Source organism: Tachysurus fulvidraco, chromosome 8 (assembly GCF_022655615.1).
Source record: "Tachysurus fulvidraco isolate hzauxx_2018 chromosome 8, HZAU_PFXX_2.0, whole genome shotgun sequence".
NCBI lineage: Eukaryota > Metazoa > Chordata > Actinopteri > Siluriformes > Bagridae > Tachysurus > Tachysurus fulvidraco.
Window position 1 is genome coordinate 3,803,658 of NC_062525.1, and position 22,500 is coordinate 3,826,157.

The following is a 22,500-nucleotide window of genomic DNA, read 5'->3' on the forward strand; positions in this document are numbered from 1 at the left end:
ACACGAAATGTCACGAAACCCTAAATCTAAGTATGCAAATAAAAATGCAAAGAAGTAAATAGAAAAGTAAATATAAGTAAATAAAGACACAAATAATCTGCTCTCTGAAGTAAAGGCAATCAAAGCAACGCTGGAATAAAGCTCCTTCCAACAGGACACGTAACCCTATAAAGCATCTTAAACAGTAATCACGTGAGCGTGTAAAGCATTTATTTAGTAGATGCCCTTATACACAAGGACTTATTTTTTATCTCACTTTTTACATATGAGAAAGTGAAGGTTCAGGGCCTTGAGCAGGAGCCCAGCGGTGGCACGTTGGTGGATCTTGTATTCGAGCTCACCACCTTTCAGTCTGATCAGTAGTTCGAAATCTTAACCACTAAGCTACCGCATCCCCCTAGAGCAGGATGACTGTGTGTGGTAATTAATCATGAAAGACAGAGAAATGTAGACATAAGCACTATTCGGACGGGATTAGTTCTACGTGGCGACGTGGGGGGTAAAGTAATTATTACCAGAGCTTCTCTGTGATTTTAGTCTCGTCCGAATGCGCCATCTCAGTAATCATTACGGACAACGTCAGTAAAGATTACGGCGACTTTTACCTTCTGTAAAAAGGTCCGGAAAAATTACCTCAGGTAATACTGATCCCGTCCGAAAAAAACCCGCTGTAAATATGTACGGTAAAATTCCGTCATTTCCTGTTTAAAAGTTTTTCCGTTTTTCAAGCATGGAGGCACTTGAAACAGGAAGCAACGTCATACGCACATGACGACAAGGAGGTTACTGTGGTGCGTAAAGCGAGTTACCCCTCCCACTTCTGCTAGTTTTACTGAGATGTCTTGTCCCGTGCGAATTGGCCAATTAATATTACAGACGTCCTGAGGTAAAATCGCATTACTCCACGTCCCCCTAAAAACTAATCCCGTCCGAATAGTGCTTAAGAGAGCAATTCAGTTCAGCGAGCACTGAGCTTCGTGCGGTTGGGTGCATTCGCACACGCTGTTTTAAATGGACGCATATAAATCCGTATCACACACAAATCCATGAGGTTGCTGATCGATTCATGATTACGTTTGTCTTCGTCTCCTGTCAGAAAATACAAGACTGACCTGTGTGTTTTTTTTTGTTTGTTTGTTTGTTTTTTGTTTTATTTCCCCCCAAGGAAATTAGCGTCGTGTCGTGTCGTGATGTGTGCTGCTGCTGATTCGAGGCCGTCACTCTGTCCTGTCCAACACAAGCTCTAATGATTAGCAACTCCACCGAACTGCACATGGACGCTGGTGTGTATAAACACGCTGCAGTGAGCAGTGCTACGATGGTGAAAGCTTCCCATCGAAACTAGGCGTGTGTGTGTGTGTGTGTGTGTGTGTGTGTGTGTGAGCGTGTGTGTTTTGTATATAATAAGGTATGCTAATTGATCAGTGTGTGTATGCAAACACTAGGCATTAAACATTCCTGTTTAATCTGAAGCGATGCCTTAGTCTTAATCCCGTTCACTTGAAGAGAGACTTAGATTTTTATATTTTTAATTTTAGCTCCATGATTGACTGTAGGCTTGTGAGATGAAATCATATAATTATCCTTATATAATATTACACAATATCCGGTGACCTTCGTTGTCTATAATTATCTTTATTATATTATCAACTATTATGCATTTAGCCCCACAAGACAAACACTTTACAGTACAATTTATTTTATTTTTTTGTTACTTAGACTGAACTGTTATTATTATTATTATTATTATTATTATTATTATTATTTTATTTATTTTTTGGAAATTTACTGTTTCTATGCAGGGTGGTGGATTTTTAGGTGCTGATTAGTGGTGATGATGATGCTATTATTATTATTATTATTATTATTATTATTATTATTATTATACCCTCCTCTATTCTTCTTAAACCTTAAACAATATAAATTCATCTTCTTTCAGTTGTGGACGACTTGGGGCCTTTTTGCACCCGGTGACTTCATGTGTTGTCTCTGATCCGATAGCTATTTACATCAGGCCACATAAATGCGTCTCGGCGAATCAGATATCGATCCGATCTTTCTACTCTCGCCCAAAATGCTAATATATTTGACCTAATTTTCGGGGAAATTGTAACAGAACACACTTTGGTGTATGCGGTTTTCAGAACGCGATCAAAAAGAAGACGAATAAAATTGTTACAACGTTTATGCTACAAAAAAACAGCGTTTACTGTTTGCTGCATTTTTGCTGCCGGCAGCAGCGCGATTTAAGCCCCGGCGAGACGCCTGGGTGAAAGATCACCTGCGAGTGACGTACTTCCGTTTGAGAGGAGTATAGTGCTGACGTATGTGGCCCAACATTCATTTACACCTGTCCAGTTTCATCTGTAACGCGTCCCAGACCACCTCCTGAAGGGGTTTGTACCATCGGATTTATATCCGTCTCCAAAACGTTTCTGAGGGCATTTAGACCTGGTCTTTTTACCATCGGGTAGATATCTGATCACAGAAAACGCAGGAAGTCACCAGGTGTAAAAAGCCCCTATAAATGGTGAGGAAAAATGAAACACTCCTTCCTTTCAAAATGGCAGAAAATTCAACGTTCCCTCCCACCAGAACGTAATCAATGTCCAAACTCTTGTCTTTAACGTCGTTAACTTTGTACAGCAGCTACAAGACTAAAATACCTCACAGCTCACCATGGCATTTCTATGCTAAAGACTCAAATAAACCAAATTCCAGTTATCCAGCATGGCCGCTCCATTACAGAAAGTACTTTTACCGTCGGGTAGCTAGCGGATCACAGAAAACGCAGGAAGTGACCAGGTGTAAAAAGCCCCTTAATCATTTATCGGAAATATTTTTTTTCTCTCCAGGAACTTGATCTCAAGAGTAATAAACATCTCACAAGCCTAATACACTGTTTTCTCCCATACAGTGTATTGCATAAACATGTCTAATACACGGCACAGTCTGACTTATCTAATCTTATCCAATCTTTTTTTATTTTTAAATAGCTCTTCCTGTTGATGTTTGTTTAGGTGTACGTTCTCTCAGAAACTCCAGGAACAGGTGTATTTATACTGAGATCAGGTCACGTGTCGACTCTGTTTCACTAATTTCATGACTTCTGATTAAAAACTAGATCTTTTACTGTTTTTATTTCTGTGGGAATAAAATGAAACTTCTTTTACACATTTTTTTTTTTTTTTTTTTTAATATATATAAATTTTTTTTTTCTCAGGCTGCTTTGTTTGCACTACCGGTCAAAAGTTTGTGGTCTGCGTGATTCATTTTTCCAAGAAGTTTTCCATGGAAATGATTAAAATGACCTGTAAACTGAACACGTAGTTAAGACATTAATGAGGTTCGCATTCGAAGCCTTGAAGCCCTTTTGGCATTCTAGCTGTCAGGTTGTTGAGGAAATCTCACTCCATGCTTCCTGAAGCACCTCCCACATGTCTGACTGGATCGATGGACACGTTTCCATCCAGATGAAGGTCTCCTTTTGAGTCTCTCAAGGTTTCTTCTTTCTGTCGTCTCAGGAAGTTTTTTTTTTCTCACCGCCGTCACCTCTTGCTTGCTCATCAGGGATAATTTAGATCTTAGAATTTTTACGATTCTTGCAAAGCTGCTTTTGTGTTCCTGGTAAAAAAAAATCGCTATAATAAAGTTCGATTTGCATTAAATAGAACGAATACGAGTCTCTGAAGTTCTTCATAAGCTCGGAGCTGTGCTTTGGCTCATTGCTCTGTTTTTGGAGGAAATTTTGATTTATTTTTTTTTAAAATCATGAACAAATCTAGCACTCGGGCAGCACCGAAGCACCTCCAGACCTTCTCTTGTCCTCCGTCGTGTTTGACAGGTCTTGTCGGTGTTCTTTAGCACGTCTTACTCTCCAGTCACACACGTTTATTTTTATGTGACTGTTTCTTTAAAGCCAGCATCCTGAACTCAGCTCTTATCGGTTATTTGAGAGACTGGCAGATGCTCCAGATACTTAACTTGCCCGAAGAAGGCCTTTTTATTGTCCTCATTGGGGCATTGGTGGTGCAAGCAGTTAGGCTCTGGCTGTTGATTGAAGGAATCAGGGCTCAAGCCCCAGCACTGCCAAGCTGCTACTGTTGGGCCCTTGATCAAGGCTCCTAACCCTCACTGCTCCAGGGGGCGCTGTATCGTAGCTGACCCTGTGCTCCGACTCCAAACTTCTCGCTTGGGGATTGCGAAGAAAAGAAGTTCACTGTGCTGTAATGTATATGAGGCGATAATAAAGGCTTTTATGCCTCCAAATTTACTTCACTTTTTGAGCAGTTTAGCCTTTTAACACGATAAACCTCGCACACTATCCCAACGAGTGATGAAAGTCATTTAGATTTTTTTGTTTAGATTTTATTATTGATTTTAATGTTATCTTAATTTGGTGGGGTGGGGGGTACCCATCTTTCGCAGCCATGGAAATTCTGGTCACCCCAAACTTTGTACCTGTAGTATAGATTCATGATCTCGATACAATACACATGGTGGATCGGGGGGCCAATACTTATGCACACCCATCTAGTGAACATTTTGCGAAGGTTAATGGTGTCGTATCGATGACACACAAGAGTAAGTTCCAAAATAAATCCATCAATTAAGACAAAAATGCTGTGCAAAAGTAATGGCACCCACAGGAAGTGCTTGCGTACACTGCACCGATTGGCTGCGAGTCTGCGATCCATGACCTTTTATGGAGCTTTGTGGGTGTGGCTAAATGTAAATCAGCTGAATGCTCTCCAATTTATCAACATGTACCTGTGAGTGTGAAGAAAAGCAACGTTCGTGAAACTGTCCTTAATCCAAAGTGCCATTTAAGTCAGTAAGATCACACGATGTGGCGAGAATGGTAAGAGAAGTTAAAGCATTGACACCAAGCCATCGTGAAATTACTGATCATTTCCATTCGATCTGACTTGAGTGTAATTTACGGCTAAAATACCGTCTGTGCCTTCGCTGTCCTTTTAGTTCCTAATAATAAGTGATATTTTTTAAGTAAATCATTTTGCTGTAATAAAATGTATTTTTTTATTTTAAGCTTTTTTTTTTAATCACTGTGATAAACGATGAATAAATCTGAAATGTTACATAACTGTTCGTATGGAGTGTCGTCTTATTTTTATTTATTTATTGATGTTTTCTTTATAATTTTATGTATATGATAAAATTCAGTATGCTTCATGTTTAAAACCCACAACAGAAAGAGACGTTGTGTTGAATTGTGTTCAGGAATCCCCAGGATGTTTAAAGCTTAGAGTTCTTTCTTTCATCCCCCTATCTCTCTCTCTCGCTCTCTCTCTCTCTTTCTCTTTCTATCGCTCTCTCGCACTCTCTCTCTTTTGCTCTCTCTGTCTTGCTCTTTCTCTCTTGCTCTCTCACACTCTCTGTCTCGCTCACTCTCTGTTTCTCTCTTCCCTTTCTCTCTCTCTCTCTCTCACTCTTTCTCTCATTCTCTATTGCTCTCTCACTCCCTCTCTCTCTCACTCTCTGTCTTGCTCACTCTCTGTCTCTCTCTTGCTCTCTCTCTCTCTCTCTCTTCCCTTTCTCGCTCTCTCTCTATCTTGCTATCTCTCTATTTCTATCTCCCTCACTCTTTCTCTCTCTCATTCTCTCTTTCTCTCTCTATTGCTCTCTCACTCCCTCTCTCTCTCTCTTGCTCTCTCTCTCTATCTCTCTCTATCTCTCTCTTTCTTCCCTTTCTCGCTCTCTCTCTATTTCTATCTCTCTCTCTATTTCTCTCTCTCTTGTCATTTACACTCGGTGTTAGGAGATGCCACAGCTTCACAGGCCTCGAGCTGACGTATGCACTGAGCACTGAAATGACAGATTATATGCAGGCTGAGACGGTAACCAAGAGGAAGATCATTATTACCCTTTATTAGAGCTGCGTGGGAAACTAGAAACAGTTTGGGCCACCGTTCTCTTAACCACTAATGAGCAAATCAATTAAACTGCGCTGTAATGTAAGGCCACGTGTATAAATATATATGGTTATATATATATATGGTTCGGTTATTTTAGTAGTTTAGTACGTCTAGGTTTAAAAACAAAGCGATAATATAGCAGTTTAACCATCAGGTAGCAGAAGTAAAAGCATGAGACAGTAAGTCGTTCTTCAAATATATAATCTTAGTTCAGTCATACAGATATATACATTGTATAATAAATAATATTTATAAAAACATAACATTTCCAGAAAAAAAATAGGAAAGAAAGGGAATTAATAACTTTGTACAAAACTTTGGATATATAGCGGGCTGGGAGGAACAGAAAGGGAGTGCTGAAATGACCGGTGATGGTGGGCGGAGCTCCACGTGGGAAGAGGAGACGTTCTGGACGTGGAGGTTGAGCGGAGGACGATTCGGTTTCAAGGAGATGACGCTAATGTCTACCTTCTGCTTGTGTAGTTAAACTTAATGAATGGGATGTGTAGGACTGTTGGAACATGTAAGGAACCCTGTGCGTGTCTGTTTGTCTGTGAAGCCCGTCGTCCCTCCCCCACGACGTCAGCCATCACACACACACACACACACACACACACACACACACACACACACACACGGGTCAGGACACACAGACCGCATCGCCTTTTAATGTCCAAACAGCAGCTGAGCTAAGACTTAAGAGAATAACATCTCCCAAACCCCAATGTTCCTCCCCCTTTCCACTATCTATAGCCGTTAGAGAAGTTTAGACGGTTTTTTATATATATATATATATATATATAATGCCTAACATTCATTCTGTTACTCAGTGTGTTATGTAAGTGCAAATTTAACTCTAAAATTAATTCTGGATGCACATGAAGTTTGTGTGTGTGTGTGTGTGTGTGTGTGTGTGTGTGTGTGTGTGTGTGTGTGTGTGTGTGTGTTGGTGGTTTGGCTTCTACCTGAAAACACTTTGGCTTTGTTTAGACAGGTAGTCAATTTCTACACACCTGCTCTTTGCCTTCGAATCACCACCATCATGAAAGTAAATGCACCACATTAGAGTTCATGGCCAAAATCGTACCGTTCCAGTCATTTCAGCAGTACAGCATTATTTTCCATTTCTATTAATGAGGTTTTTTTCAACACCCCTATAATTCTGGACATGTTCAGCAGGCAGTGTCGATGATATATTAGTTTTTCTATACATGTAGATCAGTATGTGAGATCAGTGACCTGTGACTTTTTTTTTAAAGGAATACTCCAGCATTTTTCCATCTAATCTCTCTTTACTCGATGACTGATAACTATACAAAACAATACTATTTTCTGGGAAACGATCTGGAAATCTGTGCACTTCAAACACGGTTATAACGAAAGGCTAAAGGCGGGTGTTGAATTTTGTCAATAGATGTTTCGAATGTGATTAAAGGAATGCAAACGTTTTAAAAATGATCAAATATTTTCAACATTTTTGTCCAACGTTGGACAATGAAGCAAAATGTTGTTTTGTCATTACCATAAATTCTATTTAAAACGTCTCCCTTAAAATACAAATGATATATATATTATAGATTAAGAGTTTTATTTACAAATAGCAAAATTAGTTTGTAAAAAAAATGGTTATTGTTCTACCAAAAACTGCCCTTACTGACTTGTTTCTTCTAAATGAAATCCAATGCATTTTGCGTTATTTGGCCTTTTTATTAAATATTTTTAAGAATTTTTTCCTTTTTTTTTTCTTTTCTTTTTTTTTTTTTTTACAAAATTCAGTGCCCTTCAACTTCCATTATAAGAGTTTCTTGTATTCAGAAAATAGTATAACAGCTGCTTTGCATTATTTAGTTTATTATTCATAATTTCGACAGAATTTATCACTTTTTCGTAGACTTCCATTATAGACGAGTTTTATAAACTATATAAATGAAATGCAATGTAACTCGTCATTTTGCGTTATTTAGTCATGCAGTTAAAGATTTTAGTGGCAGAAATCGACTGCCCCTAGACTTACATTTCAAAGGGAATTAGTCGAAGAGCACGATTTAGTCATAAAACAAAGTTTCCAGAAACAAATTCACGGAAATTTGCATAATTTGTAAAAACAGACAGAATTCGTCGACTCGCCATAGACTTCTGTTATAGGTTCTATTATTTAGTCGTGCATTTTAAAATTTTATTTGTCAAAAATCAACAATTGTCCTTAGATTTCCAACATGAGTGAGTTTTATAAAATTTGTAAAGGGAATTTGGCATAATTTAAAACGTATTTAACTGTGAATTTTAAAATGTATATTGAAACTATAGACTTTCATTTGAAGAACTTTTCCTAAAATTTGTAAAAGGAATCCAGTGTATCGGCTGTAATTTTTGCATTATTTAGTCACGTTATAAATTTTTATAAAAGTTCAACAACTTCCCGTATATTCCATAGTATGGAAGTTTGCAGTTCTTTACTCCCTACAAAGGAATGCGTTGACGTCTTGCCTGTGGTAACTACACGTACGCTACAGATGCAGTAGATAGACATTTTGTTGACAAAACGTTGGAGTACCCCTTTAAATGGCACACCTGTGCAGGATCAGGGAGGACATTAAGGAAAAGCATAAGGATTACGTCCTTATCAGTAGTCTATTCGGGCTTAAAGACCCCAGCCTTCAGATGCACTTCAGGCTCAGAATGATCAGTAGTTAAGTAAGCACACTTCCTCCTTCACCCGTTTCTTCTCTCACCAGCCCCCTCCAGCTGTGTTCATGTCAACGCAGTGTGAGAGTGTGATGGGCAGATATAGTTTCAGCCACCAGGCCTTAAGGAGAGATGACCAGGGGGCTAAAGTGATACCAGAAGACTTTGAGGGTTCAGGTAATAACATGCTACACTAGTTTCACACACCAAAGCTGAAATAAATAAAATATTTAGAAAGAAAAAAAAAAGGAATACATCAGGAATGATGGTGGTAATCACATGGTAGCTAATTCTCCCAGAAAACAGGCTCGATTGTTATTAAAGGTTATTAAAAGTTCATGGTACTGAAGTGCCACTACTCATAGTGTGTTTTGTATTCAATACAATCTTGTAAGTGTGTGTGTGTGTGTGTGTGTGTGTGTGTGTGTGTGTGTGTGTGTGTGTGTGTGTGTGTTTGTGTATACACGCATAGGCTACTTAGTCCTATCTCTTTCAGTCTTCTGATCTTTACTTGCCACCCCTGCACTTTTCACGCTCCTTATTTGCATGTGTGTACGTCGTAGACTCGTACACACTCCTGGCAGCTGACGTAGCAGCACCAGTGGAAGATACAGTGACACTTTTCTTTGCGCTTTTCAGTCCGCGTGTTGTGACCACGGCCGCAGCAAAGTAGATCGCAGCCCTCGATGCCGTGAGACGACACGTTGCAGGTTCGGTCACGTGTGCCGAATGAGCCCGTTTCCGGGTTCGGCTCACAGAAGTTGGGCGAGCCCTCATAGTAGACCAGGTCTCTCTCAGTGGGGTGCTTGAAGAAGGCGTACCTGGCTCGGAGTGTCTCCACCCAGCCCCGGGACTCCCGGTGTTTTTCCACCACCATCTCCGATGCGCTGTCATACTTGTCCTTCAGATAGTCACCCAGCAAACGGAAGTCAGGCTGCGCCCACCAGCATGTCTTTACCTCGCAGCTCCCGGACAGGCCATGGCACTTACAGCGCAGGTGCATGTTCTCCAGGATGGTCTGGAGGAGAAAGGGATCACATGAGAGCCTGGCTATAGTATGGTGTTTAACAGTGACTTCCCTACACCAGTCCACCACATTGTTGATCACTTCCCGATAACTCGCATTAAGCGTTTTATTTTTTTAAAGAAATTAAGGTTTACCCTTGTTACAGGCATCTCCTGTCTGCTCCTCTGCCTAGTCCCTGCCTTGCTATTGAAATTATCTTGAAAACATACTCCAAACCTACAAGTGTTTATTTAATGAACACAGTTAAAATCTGTAATTTTTATACACCAGTTTTCATGTTGGAGGCTCACTTTTTCCTGGGAAGTCTATACATGTATTCAATCGTCCTGACCTAGAAAAGTCGAAACATTCTGACAAAAATAAAAATACAGTAGACATTTGGAATCAGAAAGATATTACAGAATGCTTAGTAAGTTAAAAAAAAATCTGAAATATGCTAATGATTAAACCTTAGAAAAGCACAAAAAGCTGAAGTCATTAAAAACATTTACCCTTTCATCCTATTCAGAGGAAAGAACGCTCAGTGGCCAGTGGTAAGCAATTCATTTTTATAAATATAACATTTTAATAGCCACTGATTAATCAATTTAGCTGACCAGATAATATTAGTGTGGAACTCGAAAGCAACCACTCTGTAATTATGACTTGGCAAATGGGTCATAGAACCTTGTAAAAAGTGCACGAAGGCAGCAACAGCCATGTTTTCCCTGCTTATGGAAGGCTTAGATGTTATAAGGTACAATAAGGTACCTGGGGTCTGTTAGCAGAGAAACCGCTGATTTTGACCTGAGAGGGTATTAAAGTGTGTTATGTTGCTGTGAATCTTGGTTAGTTAAGTACATCATCTGTTCCTCAAAATTCAAACGGGGGCACAAAATGTTTGTCATGGCTTTCAAATGCTTATTAAAATCTAGGTTTGTGCATAGGAAGATGCCCCTATATTGGTTCCCTGTAATACCCCTGCCAATTGCTTAGTGCCAGGCCTTGGCTACAGGTGTTATGCAGCTGCTGAGATCAGAGGCAGGCAGTTAGATAATTCTTATAAGAGGTCCTGCTCATGCGAACATGCCAGTGGCACTCCTTTGTTTTGGTTTGTTTGCTTTAATTTCCTGGCTATATTTAGCAGCAGAATTCCCCAGCTGTGGCGGAAGGCAGGTGTTTGTGGGCCCCCCGGGGCCCAGCCAAGGCCTCTGACATCATGTCCTGAACTCGTCAGGCCTGCGGCATCTCCCGTGGCCCACTCAGGAACAATGGCGTGTGAGAGGCAGGTGGGGTGGCCTGGGGTCCTGACAGGGTTGCCTGTCTTGCTGCCTGCCCCTGTGGTCCCTTGCTGCTCCTGTCGAGCACAGATCAAAGGGCCGCTGTGTTGTGGTGTGGTCTTGCCAATTGCCCCACAGCAGCCTCAGTGCTAATCGACTCCAGCAGCGAGCTGACGGGTGAAAATCCCGAGCCCTGCCGCTGTCTTTCTCTCCTCCCTCCCACCGCCCTCAAACCACTAACTGCGTTTACACCTCTGTCACGGAATTCGGCATGGATGCGAGACATGCGAGGTATGAAAGGATCAGGGAGGTAATTACCCAGTAATTTCACATATAAATGCTTCTTTTGGGGCTAAAAGGCACTCCGAAAAGAGATCAGGCAATTCTTGACAGTTGATCTGTCATGCATTTAACACCTTGAGCTGTGGCTGAGTCCCACCCACGAACATAATAAGAAGCGCTTTGTTCATTGTCTTAGTCACTTAATTCCCTTTTATTGTACTTTACATCTTCAGGAACCACTTATTATTAGCCAAATTGTTTTTAACCATCCTTAAAGAAATGTATTTGACCTTGCTTAAAAGTTCATAGGATAAACCAAACGGTATCTAGTCTATGTTTGTTCTAAGGTGGTTCCTTTGCATTGATGGGCCTGTATGGTAGGAGGACCTACTGTATGATTCAGATCTTACCATTCGTCCAGCTTCGTTGTTGTGCCGGTTCATGGCGGAACGAGCATCTGGACGGTTTTCTATGGCATCTGCAAACTCCCGGGATACAAGCACTCCAAATTCGGCATCCTCGCTACAGCCACCCCATTTCCAGCCCTCACCTGGTGGCCCTTTGTGGTGTGAGTCACAGCCGCACATGGTGGAGGTTCCTTCTGCACAAGACCGTGTCACTGCAAATGCCACACCAGCTGAGGCAATCGCATGAACGAATGCAGACTCTCTAGTGGCTATGGAAATATATAAAAAGATAAACAAGAAAAAGAGAGAACACTGCATAAGTAAAGATACTTTTAAGACTCTTTGAAAAGCAGATGCCAATGTGTGATGATTGGTGCCAACTTTTAAAGTGATCCAAGAAACAGCGCTGTATCCTGAGGGTCCTGATTTTCCATTTGCAATCCTACTGAAAGCATCACGTCAGACAGTGTCTTAAGGGCACGGATCATTTTTCTGTGATGTACTCCGAAATATCAATTCACTATAAGGACAGGCACATCTTTGACATGACACTCTCAATTGTTGCACATGTCGTTTGTGCCTAATTCTACCTCGGGTTTCAGTGACACTGTGTCATCTTAAAGGTGCTCCAGCTTTCCAGATCGAGCCCCTGAGGCCATATGGGGTGAAAACCAGCGATGGGTCTTTTTACGTTTGCTCTGCGAAGGCATGTGCTGAGAGATGGATTTACTCCGTGTTTGAATGCAACAGATTATTACGTAACTGGACACTATTGTTTCACAATCGCAGCACACTTACTGTGGCTCTCTCACTTTTAATCTGGACTCTGCCCCTAAGGGGCCATTGAACCTACAACGCAGGTCTTCTCAACGGTCAAGTGAAAGGTCCCTGCTACTGCCTGATTACTATCACAACCAGCTTTCCCACCCATCACACCACTCATTCCTATATGTCCGACATGTACAGACACATGCATACACATCCTGAGAACATTGAAGTTTCTAGCACTACAAGATCTCTGGCTTGTCATATTATAGACAGACTTAAATGTGGTTTAGCCATAAGGACACTTTGAGCCCACATAAGGCTTGCTCCTGCGGACACCTTTTAAGAACCTCTTTAGGCACTAAGCAGTTTTATCCATTTCCACCACATGAACATTACCATAAACACAGGTGCGTTTTAAGGAACTCCAAAACAAGACCTTTTCAGAAACCCAGAAACTGTTTGCAGGCACTCAGAATTGTTAGCCATGTTTCCACCTACATTTTTTTCAGAAGCAAATATCTTTTTTAGAAATTCACAAATTTTACTTGAGCTTCTTTAGCACACCATATCTTTCACAAATCACTTTTGCATTCTTTGATAACTACCTGCATTCTTGCATAAGATTTTACAGTAACTACGGTGTTACGTATGTGACAAAAGGTCAGGGACGTGATCACTTTTTGGCTAGACGGGAAGCATGAATCATCAGAATCAGGTGACTTTAACATGATGCCATCCATTATGCAGTCACGCAAAGGCTATTGCTAGTCTACTCAGCTATCACGGATGATTCATTCCGTGAAAATTCGTTTGCAAATCTATGCATTTCTTAACAGGATATAGCTCAAACCATGTTCTAATTTTCAGCATGATTCTGTCTTTGTGGTTGTATTAATTTCCTGGTAGATTTGTACATATTTTGTTTTATGTTCTATTGTTTTAATCAGTGTAAACACACATTGCTCATTTCTCCTGATGCTGTGTGTTTGGGCACACACCTCTCAGGGTGGGAGGCCTGATTGAGGCTAAGTCGGTTCTGGCAGGCCCAGCTGGGTCGACTACAACAGAGCGCTGTGAGCCGATGGCCCCAGGAGCCGTGGCCCCGAGCCAAACGCAGAGCTGCTCCCGCTACCTGCTGAGCCCATGAATCCTCCTTTGTCTCTGTGGTGTCACACTGTATTACCCACACAAAAGGACCCAGCAACCCGCACCCCCACAGCTCAGCTTAGCTCTGCCCAGAGCCGGCCTGGCATTCCCAACAGGAGCAACCCCCACCCTTCCACCTCTACAGCCACATACACATACCAACCACCTTTTCCTTCTTGCCCTCTTACTGTAATTCCTTCTCCTTCTCGTCCCACTTCTAAAATCAATCCTCAATTAACAAACAGCAATCTCTAACGTTCTCAACACCACTACCTTATTAGTATCCTCCCTGTCTTCAGGCCTCTCTGACCTCTCCCCCAGGCCTCCCTCTGCCCATCACGCACCCCTTCCTACTTTGCTCCCTCCATGATGGGGAAGGATGGGAGATTCCCTTTCAGGCCGTTTTCATGACACAGTCAAAAGGGCGTGTGAATGGGCCATTCGTGGGAGCCGGGCTGTAAGAGGCACACTGAGATGGCTCATACCGGCCTTCATGCACAGTAGGGGTTGAACGGAACCCCCCAGCCCTTTTCTATTGCTTGTAATCTCATTTGGCCTCCTCTCTCTTTTTCTCTTATTCACTCGCGCACTCACTGACCGGCTCCCTCCTGACACATAAGCTAACACACTGCTTCTGATCAGAGGGCTGCACCTCTTCAACCTCCAGGACAGGCCAAAACAGCTCGGGTCTTGCTTGCTATCTCTCAGCACGGTGCGGGGTTTTTTTTAGCTTTCCTGTTGGTTTCTCCTTTTTGTTTTTTATGTTTAAAGAACAAACAAATGTTTTTCACCCTTTTTGCAATGTGATATTTTTGGAAGACTGACAGATACCTGCAGAACCTAAATGAGTTCTGGAATTAAAAGCTAGATCTAGACTGAAATCAAGGAAGCTGCATATTTAAATACTCGTTTCCAAAAACAGAAATTAATTCCAATGTAAAGCTCATCCTTGGTCCCTTTTCAGGTGTGAACATTGTATATTTTGATGACTGATGTATTCAGACTATAGTTACATGCCTGAAAAGTATAAAACTAAAAAGGTTGATGGTTTGGGGCTGTTCTAGACACCTACAAAGAGATTTTTCTGCTACCGATACACTTTATTCACCTCATATTAGGGTAAATGGCTAGCAGCCATTTGTAACTGAGCAATCAATCTTAACTCATAAATATTTGGGATACCCACTCGATTCCTTTTCACACAGGTTAACAGTCTTAGAGCTTGTACCTTTGTCTAGCACAGGCCCAAAGATGGATAGGTTGTCCTTTATGGTTGTGCAGTTCCATCTGCGACCTCGAAACTGGTGCTGGCATTCCTGGATGCCCAGTTTGACCCCTTCGGCAACACTGGGCATGATCTCAATGTAGTTGCGGCAGAAGCGCAGCTGTTTGGGCACTAGACCAGGGATGGAGCCACACAGGATGGGCTGGGAGCCCAAAGACGAGTACTGCTGCCCCAGGGCAAGGGACCTGAGAAAGGTACAGGGTGAAAAACATGCATCAGAATCAAGCTAAAGTCTTTTAGGGGTGGAAGTGGCAGCAGATGGGCAAAGAGTATTGCTTTGAGGGATAGCATGGTTGGAATAGTGGAACAAGCTGTACTAACACACCCTGTTTAGGATTTAGATATACAATGTTTATTCTTGCTAGATATAAAACACATACGGTTTGAATGGCAATAAACTGAGCAAAAGTAACAAAGCCCATAAAGGACACTCTAGCTGCTCTACACACATCATTGTCTCGAATGTTGATATAAGTTGCACAGGTTTGCCCACAGACATATGTTTGAAGTCATCTCATAAAAGTGCTTTTATTCACATCTTTTTTCCAGCAAGCTTGTATTAATTTGGCACATCATCACTGCTTTGATAGCTTTGATACCTGAGACCCGAGTCAGCCAATTGGCTCCTGTCCATCTTGATTTGATTACCTGTGTGTTGCAATTTTGCAGTAGCTGACAGAAGAATTGTAACACAACTGAAATGCTTAACTAAGCACTGGGCATCTGCCTAAACATGGCCTTGATACTGCTGCACTGAAACAAGCATGCCAGAAACTAATTTATTTTAATTGCCTTCTTTTTCTGCCTGACATAACGCATAACAAAAAAAAAAAAAAAGCTTGGAAAAAAATGTTGCCTATGTTTTAACATGTTTGTTCTTATGACAGGCTCAAACACAACTGCACTCTTATTAACAGGGTTGTTGACTTTGCCAATGAAATGTGTCTGAGATGTTTTTGACTTATTGTTTATTCCAGTTGGTGCGCTAAACAAGCTCTCGCTTTCCCTCATAAAGCCATCCACACCCCTTTCAGAGGTAATCAGCTATGGGTTCATCATCATAAATTCCATCTGTGCATCCATAGTGCCTGCTTTCTAAAATTAGACTCAGCCTGAGGTCTGCATTAAATGATTTATTTTATTTGAAGTGAACATTAGCTAGTCACTATCACTACATTCCCAGTAGATTACAATGTCTTACTGATGATGTATGGTTTTGCCTGAATGGTTTTGCTCTATTGCATATTGCTGATACCCTGAAGCAGCATAATCCAAGATGTTTTAAAATAGATTAAAGTATTCATGGTTCTTAGGTCTAAATTGCTCCCCGTGACCCGAGGTAGTTCGGATAAGCGGTAGAAAATGAATGAATGAATGAATGATTTGTAGTGATTTCTAAATATAGGTGACTTACGAGGACTTTATTTGTGTCATTAGTTTGCATGATCGTAAAATTGAGACGGCTCAACGTTTTTCTTTTCCATAAGTACTTCCCTTTAAAATGTTTTCTTATAGCTGAAGCACTTCATTTAAGATTTCACATGAACCTTGTAAACATAACAAAATATATAAAATATATAACAAATAATATAAAACCTGTTCATGCTTTTAATTTGTAAAGATTTCTAGTTACAAAAATAGGCTTCACTGGTTAGTCTTAGGGGGGCACGGTGGCTTAGTGGTTAGCACTTTCGCCCCACACCTCCAGGGTTGGGGGTTCGATTCCCGCCTCCGCCTTGTGTGTGTGGAGTTTGCATGTTCTCCCCGTGCCTCGGGGGTTTCCTCCAGGTACTCCAGTTTCCTCCCCCGGTCCAAAGACATGCATGGTAGGTTGATTGGCATCTCTGGAAAATTGTCCATAGTGTGTGAGTGTGTGAGTGAATGAGAGTGTGTGTGTGTGCCCTGTGATGGGTTGGCACTCCGTCCAGGGTGTATCCTGTCTCGATGCCCGATGACGCCTGAGATAGGCACAGGCTCCCCGTGACCCGAGAAGTTCGGATAAAGCGGTAGAAAATGAATGAATGAATGAATGAATGAATGAATGGTTAGTCTTACTGAAAGGGAAATCTGTTCTTAAAGGGTTTTACACAGAACCTTTATAGCTTCTTCCAGTCCTGTATTCCTATGATGTCTAAACGCAAGCTCTCTGGTGGTGAAATGATGGTGGTGCTCTTCATCTAATGCTCAGATTATCTGAACCTTATTTCTGTTCTTTTAGCAACCTTCTAAATACTTTGCCTTGCACACCTAGGAAAACACTTGCCTTTACCGTCGCTACAGTTATTGCTGTTACTTGTGCAATTTTCCTTATTTGGGATCCTAAATTCTTACTTAGGATTTCCAAAGTTTAGATGCAACTCTGGATAAAAGCTTTTCCCAAATGACAAAATGTAAACTGTCAGTAATTCTCCCAAATGGACTAAACTAAAGAGCCCTTAGGGTTCCAAACTTAACATTTTATTGTGTATTGCAGTACATTCCCGGATTTCACGAGCACGTTAGACATTCTCCACTAGACCTCCAGGCTATAAGTTGGCAAATTATATAATTCCTGCCTGAAAGGGTGTGGTTTTGGTCACGCTCTGTGAATAAAGAATTATAGATCACATGTAGTTACACTCTCAAAGTGTTCTTCAGTTTGTACCTCTGGGGGAACCCATAAAAATTCCTTATAACAAAAGGTTTTCCTTTTCATGTTCTATGTAGACCGTGTTGGAAAGGTAGAGCTATTAACCAGCCATAGAATCCTTTCCTATGCTGTACATACACATCCAGACAGACAGGAAGTTGACAAATTAAAGGAAAAACCAGTGGCTCTGTTATGCCGTGGGACATTTCAGTATTTCATTCATTTTAACTGCCTTTGCTTTGAGGGAAGTATCACTGCACGTCATCATTGTCCCCTATCTCCACAGGGCACAGAGCCTCACTGGATGATTCACTAAATAATTATGAGGTTGAAATGCTACAGCCTTCACACACAACACGTCTCGATCCAAATTAACACCGGCGTGTGATTTCACCGATCTTTTAAGATTATGACTTATGCTGCACAAGATCCAAAAAACAAATCTGTGTGATAATGTGTTTCTCCATGTCAGGTACGACGAAAAAGGTCTCATGATAGACCTGTGATTTAGGAAAATGCAGAAAACACTCACTCATTTCCTACCGCTTATCCGAACTTCTCGGGTCACGGGGAGCCTGTCCCTATCTCAGGCGTCATTGGGCATCGAGGCAGGATACACCCTGGACGGAGTGCCAACCCATCATAGGGCACACACACTCTCTCATTCACTCACACACTCACACACTACGGACAATTTTCCAGAGATGCCAATCAACCTACCATGCATGTCTTTGGACCGGGGGAGGAAACCGGAGTACCCGGAGGAAACCCCCGAGGCACGGGGAGAACATGCAAACTCCACACACACAAGGCGGAGGCGGGAATCGAACCCCTAACCCTGAAGGTGTGACGCGAACGTGTTAACCACTAAGCCACCGTGCCCGCCTGCAGAAAACAGGCTCCTGTAAAAACAATCATTCTTCAAAGTATGCTTGATGTGAAACGCGAGTCGGTGCCCTCCGATGCCATCGTCCTATTGGTGGATTTCAGATTGTTTTGAGACTTTAATCAAAAATCATTTTTTATCATCATGACCAGAATCTTGGTGTCGTCTCAACCCGAAGCCGAGGAAATATTTTAAAACTGTACGTAAAGCTTACATCCCTGCAGGACCTTTCCAGAGCTGATCAGCTGATACATTTAGCCAGATATTCTGCAGAAACTTGTTACAATTTTTGTGGATAATTTTCCTGCCACTTCTCTGAATATCCGTCAAATTATTCCCTAGACAACTGATGCTCGGACATTTCTTTCCACCGATGTGCTGATTCAGAAGATACGGCTATGCATCTCCGGTATCAGTGCACTGATGGACTCTTGGTATGTCCCGGTGTCCCCGGCGGTCATGTGGCAAATCGGGAGTAAACAAAATGCACTGATCAGAACGCGCTCACTCATTCAGCATGACCTCATGGCCCTGCAGGGTGCAACCCTATCACCGGCTCTGACATCGTCGCCTTCACTCGGGCCCACACAAAGGACCTGAAATTGAAGTCAGAGCTTAAAAATCCTCCTCGGAGGCATTTTGATTTTCTAACCACCCCACCACTACCACCATCCTCTCATCTCTCACCTCTCACTCCATCCGTGTACATGTATGTTTGATGTCAAGTGAATTTCGATGTCTCACATCCACAAACTTTCGCTAAGGGAGGCTTTGATACATGAGACGTGTGTCAGCTGCTCAAGTCTCCACCTCAAAGCCTACTACAGCGGGTCAAAATAATCGTATAGGTGATCTATCTCTCTCTCTCTCTCTCTCTCTCTCTCTCTCTCTCTCTCTCTCTCTCTATCTCTCCATCTTACTTTCAGGATTCAAACATTTTTAACAATGCATCAATATCACGAACCCCTGTTTTAACGGTCTGGTGCTATTTAATTCCTTTGCTTCGTTAGATGCCAGTTTTATTGGTAATCCGTAATTATTTTCTTCAAACTATGACTTAAGCCCATATGTCTGCCAGATCAGCTACTGAAGTAGTGTTTACTGGAAGCCGAGTTCCTTCCCCTCCGTGTTTGCCGAGTGAGTGTGTAAGAGACATAATTACAACGTCTGCTAACTGTCGAACTGCCCATTAATTCTTTCTCTCTGTGTGTGTGTGTGTGTATGTGTGTGGTTTCTATATTAAAAGAACACTCCATCATTTTTCAACTTAATTTCAAACCACTATATCGGTAGCATGTGTGTAATTACCACAGAAAAATTGCTCTCTGTGCAGAGAGAAAGAGAAAATGTACTAATTTCTATACACTCTATACTGTAGGTGTATATCATGTTATATTATTACAGTATATATAATAATATATAATATTGTTTATATATTGTCGCACACTAACCATAAAGATCTGAAAAGATTTACCATGAGAGGAAGTCTTACCCTATGGAATTTCATCCCAATACACTTATTTAGCGTTTCTATAGTAAGAACTAACATAGAGATTGCTTTAAATATTAAAAAAAAGGTGTCTATTGTAATTGTTGATATGGTGATGTTTTGCAGAAGGAGATGTTTTTATGTTATAATGTTGGCAGGATTTCTAAATATAGGTGACTTACGAGGACTTTATTTGTGTCATTAGTTTGCATGATCGTAAAAAATTGAGACGGCGCAACATTTTAATCTTCCAAAAGTAGTTCCCTTTAAAATATTTTCTTTTAGCTGAAGGACTACATTTAAGCTTCCGCATGAACCTTGGAAACATAACGAAATATATAAAATATATAACAAATAATATAAAACGTTTGCCTCACAACTTCAGGGTTGTGGGTTCGATTCCCGCCTTCGCCTTGTGTGGGTGGAGTTTGCATGTTCTCCCCGTGCCTCGGGGGTTTCCTCCGGATGTTTTTATATAGTGTTTGCAGGAGTCTCCGGTGTTAGTGCTTTGTAAAAGTTGGAGGTCATGTTAATGTGAAAAGATGTGGGTTATGTAAGTCTGGTAAGGGAACTGGTTTACGTTAAATATAACTGGAATCTTGATTTTACACAATAGAAATGCGTTTGCTGTAGAATGTCCGTGGATGAAAACCTGACGAGTCTAAGAGAGCAGATCTGCTTGTGTTCTCATTACTCTTTTTTGCTCAATCGATAACAAGGACACCAATCAAGCAGTAGTGTCTGTCAGCTCGTATGTAGAAGTAGATCGGATAGCTCTATCCTATCTCTCGAGTGTGTTATGTCGTCCCTTGACGTTGCCTGAATGGCAGTTTGATAAATATGTAGTTAGCTGTCTTCACCTGCATCAGAGGAAGCATGTGATAGCCTTCGCCCTCTCTTTCTGCCTGGTAGCTGTTGGGTAAAAGTAAAAAAGTGTCCTGCCTCGATGTGGGCAAAGGCTAAATTAAGAAGAAGATTGAGAAATGAAAACAATAAACACAACTAGAACGGTACATTTCCTAAAGAAAATGTGAATGTGCTTGCACGTGGCAAGTTCCTCTCATCGTGCTGAGTGTTTTGATATGTCACATGTCCATGTTGTGCTAAATTTTTTATTTCGCTAATTTTGGGGGCGGGGCTACACGTGATGTCAGTTCCCCTCATCGTGCTGAGTGTTTTGATATATGACATGTCCATGTTGTGCTAAATTTTTGATTTCGCTTGAATTTTAGGAATTTCCCATTCATTTCTATGGGACTTTTTTGGCCGTTTTTTTGTCCGCTGTGCGAACATCGTTGGTCGGATCGCTTATAAAAGTCATAGCACACCTCTCCTCAATCAGCCGGTCGATTTGACACCTCATTTATGGGTCTAGGAAGAAGTATAATAATAATAATAATAATAATAATAATAATAATAATAATAATAATAAGTATGCAAGAGAAAAATAATGTGCTTTAGCAAGCACATTAATTATAAATGGAAAAACGAAAAATCAATATGGTCCAACAATCAACTTTGCTGATAAAACAACACACCCTCAAGTTTTTGGCTTTTACTTCAAATTACCAACACTGAATTGATAAACTAAAAAAGTAGATTTGTTTTTTTTTTTGTGCTTTCCTGAAGGTTCACCTTAATAACCTACAAACATGCCCTGTTCCTTATAATAAAATAGTCCCACCTTTAAAAGGAAGAAATTTAGAGAACTCGTAAAACTATTAACGGATTAATTGATAAAAATGAAACTTCCTGAAATAAACTTTCTTTCTTCTTGAACTTGGAGTAAACAGGGTCACCATGGTTACGTGACATTCCCACAAAATCTTGTCTTGTTATATTTGTACCTTCATAAGTGGCCGTTTTCCAAAAAGGCCGTGCTGGGTTTGGTTTCTCACTTGATCTCTCATTGTAGGTGAGCATGTGGAAATTTTTTTAGTGGAAAATGATAAATCTGTGTCATTTAAATTCTGGATAAAAGACTCAATGTTTGAATCCCAGACAGATCTATCTTGTTTCTAATGTCACTGCACCTTTATATCGCATGTATAAAAAGACATAACAGGTAGGTGCTAGCTAGTAAAACTGCTAGCCTCGGGCACCAGACTGCTTTATGATCAGCATCCATATTTATGGTTTCTTAGCGACAGTGTTGTCACAACATTATGCATTTGAATTTGTGTACAGTTGTACAAATTTATACAACATCATGGTCGGAAGGTTAATAATAAATTTTCTCAAGCAGCAGCTCTGAGTGTAAAATAGAAAGTTGTAGTAGAAAATAATATACTTTGTTGTAGTAAGCCAGGATGGAGGTTTGTCATAAAAGCAGGCTGACATATAAATTGAGACTTTCTCTACTCTGAATGGTTTATTACAGTATATGAGTCCTGTAGTGCACATGGTCTGAGGTTTCATAAGTTCTCCTGTTTGATTCACAACGATGGAAGAAAAACTTCCTGTCACCTGTCGGTAAATGTGTACAGAGTCACTACAAAGAAGTTATAGCTTAAAAGTATTGTTTTATGCTTTTTGTGAAACCATGGGCAGTAGATTTCCAAAGCTGATTAGATAGTTGGGGTGCAAATACACGTAGAGTCGATTATATAGATGGATAGATAGATAGATAGATAGATAGATAGATAGATAGATAGATAGATAGATAGATAGATAGATAGATAGATAGATAGATAGATAGATA

The 22,500-nt window shown here is 40.9% G+C and overlaps 2 protein-coding genes across 2 annotated transcripts in view; one reads left to right on the forward strand and one right to left on the reverse strand.

Moving 5' to 3' along the window:
- Positions 1-5,104, forward strand: part of nsfb (N-ethylmaleimide-sensitive factor b) — a 41,489-nt gene extending 36,385 nt beyond the window's left edge. Inside the window, exon 22 of the mRNA XM_027165295.2 lies at positions 1,166-5,104. The gene's annotated coding sequence lies outside the window, so the exon portion shown is untranslated. The remainder of the gene's footprint in view (positions 1-1,165) is intronic.
- Positions 5,105-6,819: 1,715 nt separating this feature from the next.
- The window catches only part of wnt3 (wingless-type MMTV integration site family, member 3), a 31,621-nt gene continuing 15,940 nt past the window's right edge, over positions 6,820-22,500 (reverse strand). Inside the window, exons 2-4 of the mRNA XM_027165316.2 lie at positions 14,739-14,980; positions 11,600-11,865; positions 6,820-9,639 (exon numbers count right to left, since the gene is read on the reverse strand). Of these exons, the coding sequence (XP_027021117.1) occupies positions 9,160-9,639; positions 11,600-11,865; positions 14,739-14,980 (988 nt within the window). The 3' untranslated portion in view covers positions 6,820-9,159. The remainder of the gene's footprint in view (positions 9,640-11,599; positions 11,866-14,738; positions 14,981-22,500) is intronic.